The following is a 21215-nucleotide window of genomic DNA, read 5'->3' as shown; positions in this document are numbered from 1 at the left end:
TGCAGCACTGACTCAGTGAATTAACCAGGTTACAACGTGCACACTTTACAACATTAATGGGTTTTATGCCTCGATCTTTCTGCATTGCAAACACACCCACTAGGTTCAAAGACTGGGAAAAAAAATGTATGAGTCATGCAAGTGAAGCTTTATAGATGTCACTGTCACCCATAGAATGTGAGGGTTGCAGAAGGTCCCGGAATGTGGCAGCCAAGTTTTACTGATGTCAGCTTTCATTGGAAAAAAATGCCTTGGTTTGGTGTTTTAGTTCGGTTTTTCTGTCAGTTCATCTCCTGCCTAACAACCAGAGGGAGAGCACTGACCAGCAGTATTTATGTAATGAGTCACAATCAGGATTTCAAGTCTCAGTTTCTGTGGTAACTTCAGGGAGCTTGGCAGTGCAAGGCTGAGAGTACATGTGCCTTTGAAGCCGTATGACCAACTGATGACTGTAATCGTTGGCTAAAGTTAAAAAAGGCCTTTCAAGAGACGGCCTGACCAAATATGTGTGATGACAAGGTTTAAACACAATCTCCTTACACTCAGCGTTATTAGCACTATAATGGTTTCTTTCTTCCTCTGCTATATGAAGAAGAATTTAACATTTTAACTGCTGACAACTCTTTAACACACTGGTCCAGGATTTGCTGGCGAGGGGCATGACACGGCACATCCTGTTAGATTATTTCCCCGCAGCCCCTTCATCTCCAAACATTTTTGTGCTGCAAATTTCAGGAAGTGTGAGTCAATGGGTCACCTGGGACTTTGGTGAGCAACCGGGCTAAGTATCTATCTCCTTAACCAATGACGTTTAAGGGTTGAGAAAGAAACAGAGGAACGGTGGAGAACAAAGTAGGTGACTTGGAGTCAAATCATGTACAGAAGGAGAAATAAAGAACGGAATTTTCCCAGATTTGCACTAGGCGTGGTAGCGGGTGGGTAAAATATCGTTTTACCTGTCGGCCGTGAGGGTGGGTTTTCACGCTGTATCATCCCAAACCTGCCACGTTATTTATTCACTCCCGGGAAACACGCCATTTCCATGGCGGGCAGGCTCTCATTCACTCGCCCACCATCACCCCACCGCTGCATCACGCCAGGCGACATATTTAAAGTCCAGTCGCAACGACACATCTCAGTGCTTCCAGAGCACCACTGCTGCATGGAGGACATGGCCCTGAAACTGAAGAAGACAGCAGCCCCCAGGTTCAGCGACACATCCCTCAAGTGCCTTCTCAATGCTGTGTAGGCCGCCAGGATGTCCTCTCCCCCCTGCCTGGCCACAGGATGGGCAGCAACAGCGCTAACCCAGCTTGGGAGGCTGTGGCAGCGGTGGTCAGCGCCAACGCCCTTCAAAAGAGGACAGCCACCCAGTGCCGTAAAAGGACGAAGGGATCTCCTCTGTTCTGACATGGTAAGTCACTTATCTCATCGCTCAACTCACACACTCACAAATCCATCACACATGCACAGAACTTGCACTCACTGCCGGTTCAAGGGACATCACCATTCACTCTCTCACACTCACTGTCATTGTCCTCATCCCGTCCATGGGACCACTCACCACCCACACAGGCCAGGCATCCTTATCATCTGGCCTGGCAGGCATCCTGCTTACACCCTCTCCATCCCTATTCATGCAGGACAAGCTGGCACACAACAACAGGGAGAGAGGTGGCAGACTGGTGGCAGAATGCCCAAAATCTTGCTCCTCACAGACTTTGAAAACAGAGCTATCCAGCTGGCCAGCGATGGTCTGGACCGGTCCTGTGCTGACAGTGAGGTTGGCGCTGCTCTACCGAATGAGGATCCAGCAGCACAACATCTATCAGACAACAGGCGACAGGCGATCCTGGCGATCTCTGCAGAATGTTGCTGCTCACTCACCTCCAGTTCACCCAAAGTGAAGGCCACCAAGGGCACGTTGCCTCTGTGCTGTTGAGAAACACATCGGCGTGCTTTCCCTCTGATGTGGACGGACTATCCAGCCGGGGTGCAAGATCCTGGTAGGATGGCCTGGTAATGATGTGCTGATGTAATACGATGAGGTTCCCGATGACCGATGGTGGGAAACATGGCCTCCATCAGCAGGCTGAGCAGACAATTGCGACCTGCTTTCCCGTCATCGTGAAACCGATCGCACCATATTGTCCGCTCACTCCACCGATCATGTCCGCCGCCACCAGGCATGGAAAATTCCAACCAAAGAGAGAAAAAGGATTAAGAGACATAAAAGAAAGTAGGAATTTCAGTAAATTTCAGTTAGAAATCTCTAAGAACAATTTACTACCTACAAGAATGAGGTACCCCAGTTTCCAATTGCTCCCTTTCTGGGTCAGACTGTTGTTGTAGCAACATAAATCTCCTCATTAATAGGGCCGTTATAGTACAGGCCCTAACTTCCTTTGTTTGTTTTAATTAAACCTTAACTTGTTTTAGCAGCGCAAATGCAGCAGTTTCTTGAAACTCATAGGATGGTTGAAGGCGAGCTCTGATTTTTGTGAAGCTGACGATGGAGTGACATCAATTATCCAGCGATTTGTGACGATTCATCACTCACAGGCTTTCTCTTCCTCACCACAAATTGTCGGACAATTTACACATTAATAATGATGAGCGTATTAAACATGCCTTTATTTTCCCAGCAAATTCGAGGCTTTTTTATTGGATATTCAGGTACCCTTCATGTATTGAAACCCATCATTGTGCTCAATGGTCTCTAAACCAAACAACCGTGAAAGGTAGAATTTTTGGTTGCACAACATGGGATACATGCTCTCTTCCCATAGGGTCACACCACTTGTTTCATTCCAGATAGCATAGAGGTAGGTTGGCAAACAGCAAGGCTTAGGGATCCCCAATTAATCCAGGGGTCCTGCTGGAGTTTAACCAACTAAAGATTTTACATCCTGTTACCCACTGGGCAGATTCTGCACAACTAAGAACATCCCAGCCCAAGGTACTGGCCCTATCCCATCATGGGTCATTAAAGAGACAGGCTGCCTGCTCAGTCATTACTTTTAAACACCGTAGGCCTGCCTATTTCACATTGATCTGATGGGTGAAGGGACAGGTGAGCATTCGTGTGAACTAGGAGTGAGAAGTTTGTTGATATGACATGAGGAGAGAGGGAACAACAGCCTGAATTTAGAAAGGGCAGTGAAGAGTGTCTCCATGAACTGAATAGGGAGTGGTTGGGGCCAAGGGTGCCTCTGTGATAACCATCGAAACAATTTCAAGACAAGCCAATGACTGGCTGCACCTTCATTGTGATTGTAGTCCTGATAATACAGCCCCGTCACAAAAGCCACAAAGAATGCAGCTTCCTGGGTTAATGCACCAACAGCGTGTGTCACTGGCCTGCCACAAAGAAGGTCAACCGGGGAATGGAATAGCTGCTACTAGCAGTTCTTAAAAGATGGCTGGTTGATCTTAAAGAGAGACTGGCTCCAAATTGGCAGAAACAAGGAGCAAAGCCAAAGATGAAGTGTGGTGAGACCACATCTGGAATGCTGTGTGCAGTTTTGGGTTCCACATTTAAGGAAGGTTATATTTGCATTGGAAGCCGTACAGCTAATGTTCACTGAATTCATCCCTGGGATGAGGGGGTTTTCCTATGATGTGAGGCTGAGTAAATTGGGCTTATATTCTCTAGAGTTTAGGACAATGAGAGACAATTTTGTTGAAACGTACTTCCTTAAAACCAAACTCTTTGAGCTAGATTTTGGCCAACTATCCTAATGTCCTAAACAAAAACAGAATTACCTGGAAAAACTCAGCAGGTCTGGCAGCATCGGCGGAGAAGAAAAGAGTTGACGTTTCGAGTCCTCATGACCCTTCGACAGAACTGTCGAAGGGTCATGAGGACTCGAAACGTCAACTCTTTTCTTCTCCGCCGATGCTGCCAGACCTGCTGAGTTTTTCCAGGTAATTCTGTTTTTGTTTTGGATTTCCAGCATCCGCAGTTTTTTTGTTTTTATCCTAATGTCCTGTTGTGTCTCAATGTCTCATTATATTTGATAATGCTCATATAAAGTGCCTTGGAGTGCTAACTATGTTAAAGAGGCTGTAAAGATTCCAGTAGCTTTTCTGGTCTAATCACATTCCACTGCTTGGCTCCCATACCTTTAAATATTCATCTTTATTGAGCAATTATCGAATTCTCTTTTTCAAGAATTTAGGGACTCTGCAGCAATGACAGTTTGCAGCAGAGAATGCTACCCTCTCCATTAAGAATCATTTTATAACCTCCCCTTTAATTGCTTTTAATTATTTCAATTTTTGCTACTCTCCCGACTGTTTCATCAACCAGTGGAATCTATCGCTATTTACCTACCATGATCCTTCAAAAATCACCCCTTTGAATTTCCACTCTTATGAAAAAAACCCTAACTTCTTGAGTCTCTTCAAACCGAAACCCCTCATCTCTAACAATGTCCTGTGTGTCTGAGTTCCCTGTGCTTCCACCTCCTTATACTGGAGTCTACAGGACCACACACATTAACCCAACTGTGACCTAAGTACAGTCTTACACAAGTTCAACACTACATTCCATCCATTGTTTTATCTCTACCTTTTAGCCTTTTTTGATTCCTTCACCTCACCCCACCCCCACTAGGGCTATCTGTACCTTTGCTTGTCCTGCCTTCTACTCTTAATTAGCACATTCCTTAGATAATATCACCACGTTCGACACCTCTTTGTCCTTTTATCTGTGACATCTTTTGGTTATCTCCAGCTATCACTGGTCCTCTATCCAGCTCTACTTGTCTCACCCCCCCCAGCCTTAAACCAGCTTATATTTCATCTCTCTTCTATCTTTACTTAGTTCTGTTGAAGGGTCATTCGGACTCGAAACGTTAACTGTGTTCCTCTCCGCAGATGCTGCCAGACCTGCTGAGTTTTTCCAGGTATTTTTGTTTTTGTACTACATTCCACAGCCTTTTTTGATTCCTTCACCTCACCCCACCCCCACTAGGGCTATCTGTACCTTTGCTTGTCCTGCTTTCTACTCTTAATTAGCACATTCCTTAGATAATATCACCACCTTCGACACCTCTTTGTCCTTTTGTACTGCCATAAGAAAAGTGACATTGGGTGCCTTCCCGAGGATAGGAATAAAATTAAACCCACAGTTCTAAATTAAACTAAACATTTCCTACATTACAACATTGACCACACTTCAAAAGCATTTCATTGACTTTAAAGCATTTTGGAATGTCCTGGGATTTTGAAAACCCCTATATAAATGCAAATCGTTCTTTCTAAATCCACAGTAATATGTAAGAGCACAAGAAGGATGAACAGGAGCAGACCATGTGCTCTCTCAAGCCTGCTCCATCAATCAATACGATCATGGCTGATCTTGGGCTTCAACTCCACTTTCTCGCCTGCTCCCCATATCCCTTGATTCCCTGAGAGACCAAAAATCTGCCTATTCTAGCCTTAAGTAGATTCAATGATGAGCTAACGTCGACACCCATCAGGAGTAGAGAATTTCAAAGATTCACAACCCTTTGAGTGAAGAAATTTCTCCCATCTCAGTCCTAAATGATTGTCCCTTTATCCTGGCACTGTGCCCTCGTGTTCTAGATTCCTCAGCCAGTGGAAACAACCTCTAAGTATCCACCCTGTCAGGCCCCTTCAGAATCTTGAATGTTTCAATAAGATTACCTCGCAGTCTTCTAAACTCCAGAGAATATGGACCCAATGTACTCAACCTCTCATCATAGGATAACCTTCTCATCCCAGGGATCAGTCTACCTAATCTTCGCTGTACTGCCTCCAATGCAAGTGTGTCCTTCCTTAACTACTAAACTAAACTAATTCAATCAAATTACATCCACAGCATTGTCAGTTAAAGAGAAGGGTATGGAAAAATTTTTTTGAAAGCCTTGAAACAAATTGTACTTCACATAACAACATGAACTAATGATCTGCTGAAAGGGTTCAAAGCCAAATTGAGTGACTTCCACTCTTCTATGTAAAGGTCAATGGTTTTCATCTGCTTCAACTTATTTTTTCCATTGGTTTGAAAAATAGTTTTTCCTCCTAATTTAGGAGTTACAATGCACAATAAAACATTTATGGTCAGCATTGCATAGCGTGTTTATGGCTGCTGTTTAAGACCTCAGATTACAGCATCACATACCAAACACTACAAGTCACTATGGTAAGCAGAAAAATGTTTACATTTATTTTGAAGAGATAGCACCCCCCTCTTTCATCATGAACAATCTAAGCAGCAATTTAAAGCTTTATACCCCCAATCATGGTTAAAAATGGCTAGTATTTTAAAAGATAATAGCCTAGAAATGACTGATGGCGACATTAGCAGACGAACTTTTGACACATTCTATCCTCTGCTGTTTTAGAGCCAAGGTAACTTATTTACTTGAAGTGGGGTAACATTTCTGTTACATTAGTGGATGGATCAATGCCATCCCATTACGTTAAACATTCATCTGCTAACATTGCCAACAATAATTTCTAAGCTAATGAGAGTTCATTGACTGTCCATGGCATAATCTTCATGGAAATTAAGATGATGGCTGGCAGCTTTTGCTTTTGTGGAATTCCGCATCTCTTCGACAAGTCTTCCACCAAAGAATCTGCCTGGGTGGAAGTTGGCTCTGACTAGTTTCAATTGGTAAATGATTTCTTATATACAAGGGTGTGGGAAAGTCATGAAGCTCCCATTAAATCCCTGAGGCCCCACTAAATTGCGGTGGGCTCATGGGTGATGTGCATGAATTGGTTCATTAGTGAGCCTAGTTGACACCCCATTGCCAGCGGCTGGGAATGCCACATCAGTCCCTTCCGTCCTCCAAGGTTCTCCCGCTACCAGGAGACTGACACAGGGCCTCTCCTGCGACTAAGTGTGCCTGGTTGCCGTGGTTCCTGCCACAAAGGGCTGCATTAAATCCAGTTCCTCCTCCTCTCCAATGTCATGCCTCTGTATTATTGTTCACTTTTGACTTTCTTTAAAAGACCTCTCAATATTAGGTTAAAGCAAAATCACTAAATCTGAGGAAGCACATAGCTTAGTTGCTCATTACCCTGTGTAGTCAGGATTAGTTTGTAATGCAGTTGAGGTAAGGTTCAGTAATTAAAGCTGATTACCAGCAGAGATGCTTTTAGTCATTTAGAAGGCAAAGCTCTTTGCCTCCCCTAAACGTTTGCTGCTTGCATTGGTTAGCTGCTTATATTAAGGATGTTAGACCTTGGTACAATAGCACAAATACTGCTGCAAATCTGTTTTCCTATTGTGGCGGGTTCCATTGTGTCCCATTTTCTCCCCCCAACCCTTCATACTCAGTACAAGCACTGAACACCGCTACCCAGTGTTAAGTCAAAAGATTAATTAGAAGGCCTGTTATTGTTAAGAACATGTTTTTCTTTGGTTGGTGCAACAAAATCAACTTTCAATCGGCCTTTTTGTGGTCAGGCTCAATGCAAACAGCACGTGATTGCTGACGAGACACCAGGGTGTGTGCTCAGTTGTTGCCAGAGACAGGAAAGACATACATTATTTTTTAAAACTATCAATAATTATTGACTTCCTATCACTGGATGTTTTGAATATTTAGAAGTTGATTTAACTCAAAGTTTTGCCTCCTGCACTTAAAGGGACTGAAAGATTCTCATTTTCTGCTGATTGATAAAAACAGTCTAACCCTCATAGTGGACATGGAGGTACGAATAATAAACACACACACACACACACACACACACATTTATCCAGTTCTTTCATTAGCAGAATCTCTAATTCGTGACACAGTCTTGAATCTGGTCACCAAATGTGAAGACAATGATGTGGCTGACTTTTGCCCTAATCCTTGCAGACAGAGAGGAAACTCTTGGGAAATTATATATAAAATCAACACAATGTCTCCATTCTACAACAGTGGAGACTACAGAAAAACTGGTGACTATTAAATCCTCAATGGTGCCAATATGACAGTAATTGAAGACAAACCTGGCATTGTATAATGACTCATTCTGATTGAGGCCTAACTGACCAATTCTTGGTACAAGGATTGTGGTCAATGAATGTTAAAAATAGTTTGGTGATACGTAATTGAATTAAAATATTTTGGAATTGTAAACACCTTTGTTTGACACCTTGTTAAAAATTGTACAGAGGGATTCTGTGTAAGTGCGTTACTCTATCCATTGCTAACTCCATTCATTGTAAATTCAACTCATGGCCTTGAAGCATTTACCTATTTGATAGTTATTTTGATTTTAAGTTGTTCAAGTGTAATAATGGACTATTTTGAGTAGATCTGGTTCCAGGACCCTTACATTTAGCTTGTAATCTCCACTGATGTGAAGCTATGGGCTCAGCAAATCATCAGAAAATCTCTAGTGCAAATCTAAAAAGCAGGAGCATGGGATCTCACCTGTATAGACACCAGGAGAGGCCAATGATGAAGATCTCTGTAGTACACCTTCAGAACATAAATCTGAACTGCTTTTCACTGCAAAATGTGCAGGAAAATGAGTATAAAATCCTTATACTGGAGTACCAGATTCATTCTCCCTTCAATTCTGGATAAATCCATTCAGATTAAGCAAAGATTGGAAGGTCCATCTTATCTAGTGTGAAGAAACCTCAGGTTCTTCCACATTTATTTTGAAATTTGCTTAAGTGGAAACTACCTGGATTGGCAGAATTGGTTATGTGGCTGAAGTGACTCAGTGTATGGTGTATACATACTCAGGTCTGGGTCATTTCTACTAGAAATGCAAAATGTAAACCCTGCTTAAAGCCAATAAAGTAACTACCAACTAGCACAGAACAGGCTGCCAAGTTAAGGAGTGCCACTGATTAATAATCTATGAAATAAGTCACATCGATACAATTCCTGTTTGGAGGCTGACTTAAAAATTACCAACAATGAACTATTTATTAAGGGGTTCAGAAGTTTCCCTGACTTTACCTTTTGAAATCCCAGCCTTATTAATTTCTGAAGCATGGAAACAATTCACAAAAAGGCTCAACATCTCTTCTTACAAGGAGAAACATGACTGCATATTCATACTTCCAACATTAATGGCTGGGGGCGGTTACAGCAATCACACAAAGAATCTGGCCATGAACAAAAATCGAACGCTCTAGTTTTCCATGAGCCTTGGAAGCTTCAGCCATTGGTTTCTAACATTCCTTTTACAGCTGGAGACCTTGAAAACTAACCAGTTCATCAGACAAAACATTTCCTTAGGGATAATGATTGTGGGTCAGTAGACTACTGAATAGTTGAAACATGATATAGTTTACTGTGTTATGCCTTGTTCTTGCTGACACCGCATCCTGTAAAGTGCTAGTCACAGATTAGGATGGATTTAACCATATTTTAGAGTGAGGCATATGATCTGAACAATACACAGAGAGAAACTGCATGCTATGACATGCACAGAGGAGAGATGTATTATACAAGACAATTGGTCGGAAGTGAGGATGTTTGCTGATGATCGCCAAGTGTTCTATCTGTAGTTCCGAAGATAGTGAAACAGTTCGTACCCATATGCAGTAAGATCTGGGCAACATTCAGGCTTGGGCTGAGAAATGGCAAGTACTGTTCATGGCACACAAGTGCCAAGCAATGACTATCTTCAACAAGAGAGAGCCTAATCACCTCTCTTTGGCATTACTATTGTTGAATCCCCCATGATCATCATCCTGGGGTCACCATTGACCAGAAATTTAATTGGACCAACCATATAATTACTATGGCTACAAGAGTATGTCAAAGGCTGGGTATTTTGTGGCAAGTGACTCACTTCCTTGACGCTCAAAGCTTTTTCACCACCTACAAGGCACAAATTAGAAGTGCAGTGGAATACTCTCCACTTGCCCGGGTACAGCTTCAAGAACATTTAAAAAGTTCAACACCATCCAGGACAAAGCAGCCTACTTGATCAGTACCACATCCACTGCCGGTGCGATGTGGCTACAGTGTGTACCATCTAAAAGATGCACATCAGCAACTCACCAAGTCATCTTCAACAGATCTTCCAAACCCACAATTTCTACTACCTAGAAGGGCAAGGGCAGCATGTGCATGGGATCACCACCACCACCTGCAAGTTCCCCTCCAAGTCACACTTGACTTGGAAATATATTGCCATTTTTTCTCATTTCTGGTTCAAAACCCTGGAACTCCTTCCCTAACGGCACTGTGAGTGTACCTTCACTACACACACTGTCACGAGTCAAGAAGGCAGCTCAGATTTACCTTCTCAAGGCCAGTTAGGGATGGGCAATAAACGTTTGCCTTGCCAGTGAAAGCCACATCCCATGAATGAATAAAATACTGGATACTCCATTGGAGCATTCCAGCACAGTACATCGGTATGAAATATAGAGGATAAATCCTAGAAACGTGTGTTGCTGGAGTCTTGCACACTGGGAGCACATATCAGGAAATTGTAGGCAAGAATCATTCCCTTCCAGTTTTCCATAATAGGTGGAATCTCAATCTGCATTTTCCACGTATGAGGCTCCGAGCAGATGTGTGTACTCACAAAGTTTACCCTAGAGGCTTAATTTTTCTTTGCATCATCACTGGGCCTCTCCTGTTACAGCAAAAAAAAAGTCAACATAACTGCATCTCCTTTTGGGTGTGTATGATAGCATTTTTGCAGTCAATTTTGAGGAATAACTTGCCAATTTGGTGAATTTCCTTTTGTCTCCTCCATGGTTTATCCTTCTTGGACCCATATCCCCCAACAAAACGTTACTGAACGAGAATTCTGTGAACTATGTGAAGCTACGTCAGACTCAGTCAGAATTCTGAGTTCAAAATAAAACTAGGTTGTAATGTCTCAATCATTGTCAGTTCTAAAATATTTTCGGCTTCAATCAGGGAATTTGAAATAAAGGTTAGCAAACTACACTGTGGCCAGGATTTTCCGGTCGTTGGGCAGGCTCAGTGGGGGCGAGCAGGAGTGACCGTGAAATGGACCGCCACCCGCGATCGAGCCCAGACCGCCAATTAACGGCCAGCCAGCGTGAAACGCACGCTGCAGTGCTCAGCGCTGCTGGGGTGGCGGTGGGAGGAGCATGAGCACGGAAGTTCGTGGGTGAATGCAGTAAAAGCTCCCTCAGGTAGGGAGCTAAAGTTTTTAAGAATAAAAAATAAATAAATTAGAAATGTTAAAAACATGTCCCCTCATGTGACTCTCTCAAACGAGCAGGGACATGTTAGAGATGAGTTTGAAAAGTTTAAAATTTTCTTTCAACACTGGTGAAAACCTCATCCGGCCCGTGGATGAGGTTTCGCCTAAAATGCAAAGGCCGCTTGGCCTTTTTGCTCGCTTGCCAAATGAACAGTTGGACAGGCAGTGAAAAATTTCAATCGATTAGTTCATTAAGAGCCTTAATAGGCCACTGAATTGTCGGTGGGCGTGCTGCCGACTCCCGCGTGCGCCCACCGACTGAAATATCACGCGAGTGCGCGATGACGCCGGGACACTCGGCCGATGTCATCGTGCGTCATTTTACACTTGTTCTGGTCAGGCGCACGCACACCCGCCCGATGAGCCAAAAATTCTGCCCTGTGTTTTTTAATAATGTAGAAAATATATAAATAGACAAAATATAATTTATTCACAAATTATGTTAAATAACACTTTACATTTCACATGACCAACAGCACAAAGGTATACATATAGAGTAGAATCTTTGCCTGGGACAACATGCTACAAGGACCCACTCTAAGCAATAGCAATTCATTAAGATCTTTAGATAAAAATAAATTGTATTTCAATTCTCTCATAATTCCTAAAGTAGAAACAAGGTAAATGAGTGGTATCATGACACAGTTCAGCTTTCATTCTAAAAGACACAGTATTCAAAAAAGGCTCCAGTGAAAAATGTGTTGGCAAGTTTTTTGTGTTGTTTACAGATTGAAAACACTATTGTGCCACTTTCATCACAGTAAGATTATGCAAACATCAGATATTTAGAAACAAATGAATAAAAGGTTGCCAAACATTTTGTCCGTGGAGATTTTAATCATTTCTTTTTTCCCTTTGTTATCACTTCATTGTCCCCTGTGATTTATGTTTCTTCAAGTGTCTTGTCAGATCTTCGATTCGGAGGTCTTTCAGCTGAACCAGATGCTCAAGTCTCTGTACTTTCATCTGCAGAATCTGACAAAATGAAAACAACATTTCAGCATACCTGAGAATAGTTGTCTCAGGATTTCACTTCAAATTTTGTTATGGAACACAGAACTATAAGGATTTAAAGGAAAAAGCACCCAGCTGCAACAATGAGATAAAAACGAACACGTCAAAATATCATTATAGTATGCACTCAACTTTACTACTTTGTGTGGTATAGCTTCTGAACACTGCAAGCTTAAATAGATTGATGGAGTCAGTACCAGAGGCACATTATGTTGTCCATGTTATACCTCTATTATTATGTTGGCAATAAATACACTGATGCATGGTCTACAGTCCAAATGCAGTTTGATACCAGTCAAATTTGCAGCATATTTTGACTGTCATAAGTGATGATTTAGTGTTTTTTTGTAGCAGAGACAGAGTTGGGATTGGGTAGGAACTAAACCCGCACAATTCAGAGGGATATAAGATAAATTAAATATGTTTACGCAGCTGAGCTGAATGATCCAAAAGTGTCCACCCATATAACTCACACATTGGGTAAAGCTTCAATTCATAATAAAGCAATTATGTATAACGGTAGTCACTGTACAATCATAGTTGCTAATATAAAATGGTGAAATTCAGCTCAAGACAATGCTAGCAGCAAAAAATGAATTCATTGTTTTGTTCTTAATTATGCCTAGCTCCCTTACAAGTGGCTGTTTCTGTGTAACATCCAACTAGTGATTCATTCTCTCAGAACCACGTCTGATCACACAGTTCTTTGTATAGTTCTGTGATCAATTTGTTTGAATTTATTGAATATTGCTTTTGTCTGTTAATTATATATTGTCTTTGCTTAAATACTTGGCCAATTTAATCCATTAAAAATAATAAATAAGATATAGGTTAATGCTGTCTGAAACACTGATTCTTTAAATCTAGTAATGTGTCAGTGAAAGAGTCAAACCAAAGGAATGCAAGTTGTGTGTAGACAAATGCCAGAGGAATTCTCTTTTTAAAGCACTGAGAGCTGAAGGCTTTTCTTTGCAGTCTAAGATGCAAAAGTGATGCCGTTAAATATTTGCTTTCTAAAAGGGTAATTTGTAGCAAGACAATACTAATTTTATAAGCTAAAATTAGGATGAGTTACAGAACACACAAATTTATGTCATGGTATGATATGGGGTTATGTTTATGAGTTACCAATCACAGCCAAGCTTTCTGAAGCCAAGCCCTGGTTTTGAAAGAAAGTAAGAAATTTGTGTGATGCGAGGGAGTACAGGAGACAGTCAGCCCGATTCCAGACTTTATTAATTGAATTTAAATTCCATCTGCCAAGGTAGGTTGGGCTGGACACTGTGTATTCTCAAGTTCCACACTGCAAAGTAGTACGGGAGAATCTATTCACTCCCAGAAAGTTAAAAAAAACTTGGCAATGAAAAGGCAGGAAATAGAAATAAGATTTTAAAATCATCTCTAGTGTTGTTCTGAGAGTGCTCCTGATAGGAATTTGGGATTAAAGAAGGTCTACATGGAAATTGTAAAACAAATTACAATTGTGAATATTCCTCAAGGTCTATACTGTAAGATACAGCAATGGAAGTATGTAGGCTTACAGATCTATATGCCTTTCCCATTTCTCAGAAATGATAGTTTGTATTAAATGTGGGGACTTGATGAGCCTTTCACACCGCTGATGTGCAGGCTCCTAGCATGCTTCCCGATGGCATTTCTGTACGCTCGCAGCACCATAAAGTAGGTCTCGGACCTCTGTCTCCGATCGTACGAGGTTCCGACCCCAGAAATTTGGACGCCAATGCTGTTGCATTATGAGCTTCTGTGAATTACTTTTAAGCGATTATTATGTAGAGAAGCATGACAACCATTTTGTACACAGCACAATCTCACAAACAAGTGATATTGGTTGAACTAGTAGGTTTGGCTGGGCACTGGGACAGCTCACTATTTGACTTTGATTAATGCTATGGGATCTCTAATATCCAACTGAATTCCTGGATATGTAGAAGGAAACACAGAAACATAGAAAATAGAAGCCATTTGGCCCTTCGAGCCTGCTCCACCATTCATCATGATCATGGCTGATCATCCAACTCAATAGCCTGCTCCCGCTTTCTCCCCATATCCTTTGATCCCTTTCGCCCCAAGAGCTATACCTAACTCCATCTTGAAAACATGTTTTGGCCTCAACTACTTTCTGTGGTAGCGAATTCCACAGGCTCACCACTCTCTGGGTGAAGAAATTTCTCCTCATCTCAGTCCTAAGTGGTCCACCTCATCCTCAGACTGTGACCCCTGGTTCTGGACTCCCCCACCATCAGGAACATCCTTCCTGCATCTACCCTGTCTAGTCCTGTTAGAATTGTATAGGTTTCTATGAGATTGCCCCCCCTTATTCTTCCAAACTCCAGCGAATATAATCTTAACTGACTCAGTCTCTCCTCATATGTCAGTCCCGCCATCTCAGGAATCAATCTGGTAAATCTTCACTGCATTCCCTCTATAGCAAGAACATCCTTCTTCAGATATGGAGACCAAAACTACACACAATATTCCAGGTGTGGTCTCACCAAGGCCCTGCATAATTGCAGCAAGACATCCTTGCTCTTATACTCGAATCCCTTCACTATGAAGGCCAACATACCATTTGCCTTCTTTACCGCCTGCTGCAGCTGCATGCTTACCTTCAGCAACTGGTGTACGAGGCCACCCAGATCTTGTTGCACATTCCCCTCTCTCAATTTATAGCCATTCAGGTAATAATCTGCCTTCCTGTTTTTGCTACCAAAGTGGATAACCTCACATTTATCCACATTATACTGCATTTGTCATGCATTTTTCCACTCACTCAGCTTGTCCAAATCACACTGAAGCATCTCTGCATCCTCCTCACAGCTCACCCTCCCACCCAGCTTTGTGTCATCTGCAAATTTGGAGATATTAGATTTAGTTCCCTCATCTAAATCATTAATATATATTGTGAATACCTGGGGTCCCAGCACCGATCCCTGCGGTACCCCACTAGTCACTGCCGTTTATTCCTACACTTTGTTTCCTGTCTGCCAACCAGTTTTCTGTCCATCTCAATACACTACCCCAAATCCTATGCGCTTTAATTTTACACACTAATCCCTTATGCGGGGCTTTGTCGAAAGCCTTCTGAAAGTCCAAATAAACCACATGCACTGGCTCCCCCTCATCAACTCTACTAGTTACATCCGCGAAAAATTCCAGTAGATTTGTTAAGCATGATTTCCCTTTCATAAATCCATGCTGACTCTCTCTGATTCTGCCACTGTTTTCCAAATGCTCAGCTATTAAATCTTTTATAATAGACTCTAGAATTTTCCCCACTATCGATGTCAGACTGACTGGTCTATAATTCCCTGTTTTCTCTCTATCTCCTATTTTAAATAGTGGGGTTACATTAGCTACCCTCCAATCTGTAGGAACTGTTCCAGAGTCTATAGAAGCTCGGAAGATGACCACCAATGCCTCCACTATTTCCAGGGCCACTTTCTTAAGTACTCTGGGTTGTAGATTATCAGGCCCTGGAGATTTATCGGCCTTCAATCCCATCAATTTCACCAACACCATTTCCCTACTAATACTGATTTCTTTCAGTTCCTCCCTCTCACTAAACCCTGTGTTTCCCAACATTTCCGGTATGTTATTTGTGTCCTTCTTTGTGGAGACAGAACCAAAGTATGTATTTAGTTGGTCAGCCATTTCTTTGTTTCCCATTATAAATTCGCTTGTTTCTGACTGTAAGGGACCTACATTTGTCTTCACCAATCTTCTTCTCTTCTATAGAAACTTTTACAGTCAGTTTTTATGTTCCCCACAAGCTTTCTCTTGTACTCTATTTTCCCCTTCTTAATCAATCCCTTGGTCCTCCTTTGCTGAATTCTGAACTGCTCCCAATCCTCAGGTCTGTTGTTTTTTCTGGCCAATTTGTATGCCTCTTCCTTGGATCTAATACTATCTCTAATTTCCCTTGTAAGCCATGGTTTGGCCACATTTCCTGTTTTACTTTTGCGCCAGACAGGAATAAACAATTGTTGCAGCTCATCCATGCGCTCTTTGAATGTTTGCCATTGCCTATCCACCGTCATCCCTTTAAGTAACGTTTCCCAATCCATCATAGCCAACTCGCGTCTCATAGCATTGTAGTTTCCTTTATTAAGATTCAAGACCCTAGTCTCAGAATTAACTATGTCACTCTGCATCTTGATGAAGAATTGTATCATATTATGGTCACTCATCCCCAAGGGGCCTTGCACTAGATTACCAATTATTCCTTTCTCATTACACAATACCCAGTCTAAGATGGCCTGTTCTCTAGTTGGTTCCTCAAAATATTGGTTTAGAAAACCATCCCGTCTACACTCCAGGAATTCCTCCTCTACGGTATTGTTACTAATTTGACTTGTCCAATCTATATGCAGATTAAAGTCACCCATAATTACAGATGTTCCTTTATTACATGCATTTCTAATTTCCTGTTTAATGCCATTCCCAATATCACCACTACAGCTTGGGGGTCTATATACAGGCCCCACTAACGTTTTTGCCCCTTATTTTTTCTCAGCTCTACCCATATAGATTCCACACTGTCGGAGCTAATATCTTTCCTCACTATTGTGCTAATTTCCTCTTTAGCCAGCAATACAACTCCATCACCTTTTCCTTTTAGTCCTTCCTAAATACTGAATACCCCTGGATGTTCAGTTCCCATCCCTGGTCATCCTCCAGCCATGTTTCTGTAATCCCGACCAAATCATACCTGTTTACATTTACTTGCACGGTTAATTCATCCACTTTATTGCGAATGCTCCTCGCATTAAGGCACAAAGCCTTAAGGCTTGTCTTTTCAACATTACTTGTCCCGTTCCCACTATTTTTCACTGAGGCCCTGTTTGATTCTTGCCCTTGATTTCTCTGCCTATTACTTTTCTTATTCCCCTCTCTGTCTTTTGTTCTTGTCCTTGATTCCCCCTCCTCTGACTCCTTGCATAGGTTCCCATCCCCCTGCCATTTTAGTTTAAACTCTCCCCAACCACTTGAGCAAATATTCCCCCTAGGACATCAGACCCGGTCCTGCCCAGGTGTAACCTGTCCAGTTTGTACTGATCCCACCTCCCCCAGAACCAGTCCCAATGTCCCAGGAATCTGAAACCCTCCCCATCACACCATCTCTTCAGCCACGTATTCATCCGATATATCCTGCTACTTCTACTCTGACTAGCACGTGGCACTGGTAGTAATCCTGAGGTCACTACCTTTGAAGTCCTACTTCTCAACTGAATTCCTAACTCCCTATATTCTGCTTTTAGGGCCTCATCCCTTTTTTCACCTATGTTGTTTGCACCAATGTGTACCACGACCACTGGCTGTTCACCCTCCCCCTTCAGAATATCCTGTAGCCGCTCTGAGACATCCTTGGCCCAAGCACCAGGGAGGCAACATTTCATCCTGGAGTCTTGTTTGTGGCCACAGAAACGCCTATCTATTCCCCTTACAATTGAATCCCCAATAACTATTGCATTCCCACACTTTTTACTCTTCCCCTGTGCAGCAGAGCCAACTGTGGTGCAATGAATTTGGCTGTTGCTGCTTTCCCCTGAGAGGCCATTACCCTCAACAGTATCCAAAGCGGTGTATCTGTTTTGCAGGGGAATAATCACAGGAGATTCCTGCAATGCCTGCCTAGTCATCTTGTTCTGTCTGGTGGTCACCCATTCCCTTCCTGCCTGTGGACTCTTAGCCTGCGGTGTGGCCACCTCTCTATACGTGCTAGCCATGATGCTCTCCGCCTTGCGGATGTTCCACATTGTCCCCAGCCACCGCTCCAGCTCCGAAACCCGGGCTTCCAGGAGCTGCAGCTGGAGACATTTTCCATTTTAATGAACCTTAAAGACTCATCATAGGATGCAGACTGTGTGTTCATGTCTCACTCCAAGATTTGAACACATAGGCCATATTATCATGGAGGAAGTGGGAAGCTCAAGTTGGGAATCTTCCCGACTCGAGAGACCTGTCTCCTTTCAAAGACCCTTGCCCGCTAGATTTCCATTCCGGGGAGGTGGGGGTGGTCCTCCAGAGGTAGGCTCGAGGAGGCAATGGAGGTGACTGGATAACCAGGCTAGCAGGCTAAAACACTTACCTCCATTTACTGGGACATTGGCCCAGTTGTAACAATTAACGTCAGGCCCTCAAGTACCCATCCTTCACCACACCCACCTGCCCCACGTGGCCTCCAAGTCCCCTTAATCCTCTTCCATGCTTCCCATGCCCCTTCCATGGCCACTCGCCTGGTATCCATTATGGGAGGACCTCAGGGGCCATGTAAATATCAATGGGAATGCTTTGAAATGGACATGAAAAAATACATCTAACAATCTAATGCAGCTGTCACTCAAATACAATTTATTCTGGAAACAAAACTCCAGACCCAATGAAAAAAAAACATAAATCCTTTCAAGTGATCATTTAGCTTTAAAACCAAACATCTATTCTGTAACCACATCAAAGACAGATAATCCTTCAATAACCTTGTAAAACTGTCAATTCTGCACATAACCATTGCTAAGATTTTTTTTTTTAGGTTTTGAAACTCAGCTAGGCATTCACAGTAATCTAGAAGCCCAGGCTAATGCTCTGGGGACACAGGTTCAAATCCCACCTTGGCAGATGGTGGAATTTAAATTCAATTAATAAAGTCTGGAATTGAAATCTAGCCTCAGTAATGGTGACCATGAAACTACCATTGATTAACATAAAAACCCATCTGGTTCACTAATGTCCTTCAGGGAAGGGAATCTGCCATCCTTACCTGGTCTGGCCTATATGTGATTCCAGACCCAGAGCAATGTGGTTGACTCTTAACTGCCCTCTGAAACGGCCCAGCAAACCACTTGGTTCAAGGGCAATTAGGGATAGGCAACAAATGCTGGCCTGCCAGAGACACCACATCCCATGAAAGAGTAAATAATAAAAAGGGCTCAGCTGCCAATACAAACCATGACAGCTTCATTGCAGCTTATTTCAACTGAAAGAACAAATGTGTTTTTTGTATTTCAAAGCAAATGGCCTGTCAATCTAAGAATTCCAGGAGCAGGTGGCTGTTTTTCTTTTGGTTCCCCACTTGGACTTGGGGTTCCTCCATGGTTCATGACTCCACAGAGGTGCCGTGAACCACGTCTATTCATAGAAAGGGCCAGGTTCCACAAAAATTGTGGGAAGGGGGGGATGTGTTTGAACTGTTCACCCCTGCAATGGAGCTGGCAAGGGCAGGAGTGCTGCATGCAGGAGGACTATCACGTCCTTAACCTGCACAAGCAAAAATTGCTGGAAATGGGAATGTGGTGGGGATCCTGGAATCATGTCCCACCTGCCATTTTTAAAAAGCTCCCAAGTGGGCCCGACACAGTGAAAATCCAGGCAATAATCTGGACAGACACTCTTTGGTAGTATTGATGGTGTGTCAGTCCTGTCTCCCATTCAAAGTATACACATGAATACTCAAGTTCTGCACTACCAAATGGCTATTTATCCACATTTGCAAACTCTTTACAATAATAAAAACAGATTATATCAAGATTACAAAACAGATCAATACTTGAAGGATTAAACTTAGTCTCCCAAAAAAAGAATATGTCTTGAAATTGTACAATAAGATACTAATGCCTGAATATTTAACCTGAAAGTGCTCCTTCTGCTCTTCTGGTGAGAAATTATCCCTATTGCTTTATGTACTCATGCCCTGATATTGTGGAGAAAATTCAGGGGAAAGTGTTAAGCATACATATTCTGGCATCCCATGGCATATGATCTTTGAGCATGTGATCTTGTGTATGCATGAAAAATTCTATAGCAATCCTATGAGAGATAAAAGAGGCAATGCATTCATGAAAAAGTGTTTGGCAAAGCTTTTTTTGTGTATAATAAGCAAATTGCCAGAGGAGTCCTGCATTAATTTGCAGGTGATTCAATAATACATTTCAATGTGAGTCACATCATTGCAACTGAAAAATGAATTACAAATCCTTATCCATAATATGATGACTGTTGAACAGAGCACAGCTTTATTTCCGGACAGGAAGAGTAGGCCTCTTTTTTCAGCTCTTTACATTTATGGTTTACACTCCTGACTCACTGTCACTAGATTCTGCAGGACGCAGAAGCCAAGATGGATAGAAGGGATATGACTCATTTTCTGAACCAGGGCAATGTGCCGTGCCTCATGCTTCCCCTGCCATTGCCATGTGGAATCTCAAGACACTGCTTCATTGTAATCCAGCCCTTCTTCTGTATGGTTTAATGTGGGAAATTAACTATAAAGATTTATCACCATAACAGAAGTAGTCAGACAGCATTAGTGATGTGTTTAAACAATATACTCAATCAGACTAGTTCTATGTACAAAGGAGATGGACGATTATTTAGGTAGTCAACAACTTTGCAGAAATGTACACTGGAATCCAATAATAAATAAAGTTATTTACTGTCAACATTTGATTTCTCCACTTCGGACAATTGCCCATTTGATCGGCATATACAAGAGTAAAACCCACTGGCAGTGCAGATCTTTGATGGTCATTAATCATATCTAAAATCGGGTATGTAATGTCTGCATGCTCAGTACATACGAACTAGAGCAAGAGTAAACCACTTGGCCCCTCAAGCCTGCCCCGCTATTCAATAAGATCATGGCTGATATGAGTGTAACATCAGCTTCACATTCCCGCCTACCCCTGATAACCTTCCACCCCTTGCTTATCAAGAATCTATCTAGCTGTCTTAGAAATATTTAAAGACTCTGCTTCCATTGCTTTTTGAGGAAGAGAGTTCCAAAGGCTCACTACCCTCTGAGAGGAAAAATTCTCATCTCTGTCTTAAATGAGCGGCCCCTTATTTTTAAATAGTGACCCCTAGTTTTAGACTCTCCCACAAGGGAAGGCATCCTTTCTACAGCCAACCTCTCAAGGCCCCTCTGCATCTTATATGTTTCAATCAAATTGCCCCTTACACTTCTAAACGCCAATGGATACAAGCCTAGCCTGTCCAACCTT

At 42.3% G+C, this 21215-nt stretch overlaps 1 protein-coding gene across 1 annotated transcript in view; it reads right to left on the bottom strand.

The window, feature by feature from the left end:
- Window positions 1-12037: 12037 nt before the first annotated feature.
- spef1 (sperm flagellar 1) overlaps window positions 12038-21215 on the bottom strand; it is a 45062-nt gene continuing 35884 nt past the window's right edge. The window contains exon 7 of the mRNA XM_041176446.1: window positions 12038-12159. Coding sequence (XP_041032380.1) covers window positions 12046-12159 — 114 coding nt within the window. The 3' untranslated portion in view covers window positions 12038-12045. The remainder of the gene's footprint in view (window positions 12160-21215) is intronic.

This window comes from Carcharodon carcharias, chromosome 28 (assembly GCF_017639515.1).
Source record: "Carcharodon carcharias isolate sCarCar2 chromosome 28, sCarCar2.pri, whole genome shotgun sequence".
Taxonomy (NCBI): domain Eukaryota; kingdom Metazoa; phylum Chordata; class Chondrichthyes; order Lamniformes; family Lamnidae; genus Carcharodon; species Carcharodon carcharias.
Note: the sequence above shows the minus strand (reverse complement) of the source record. Positions and strands in the feature narration are given on the sequence as shown.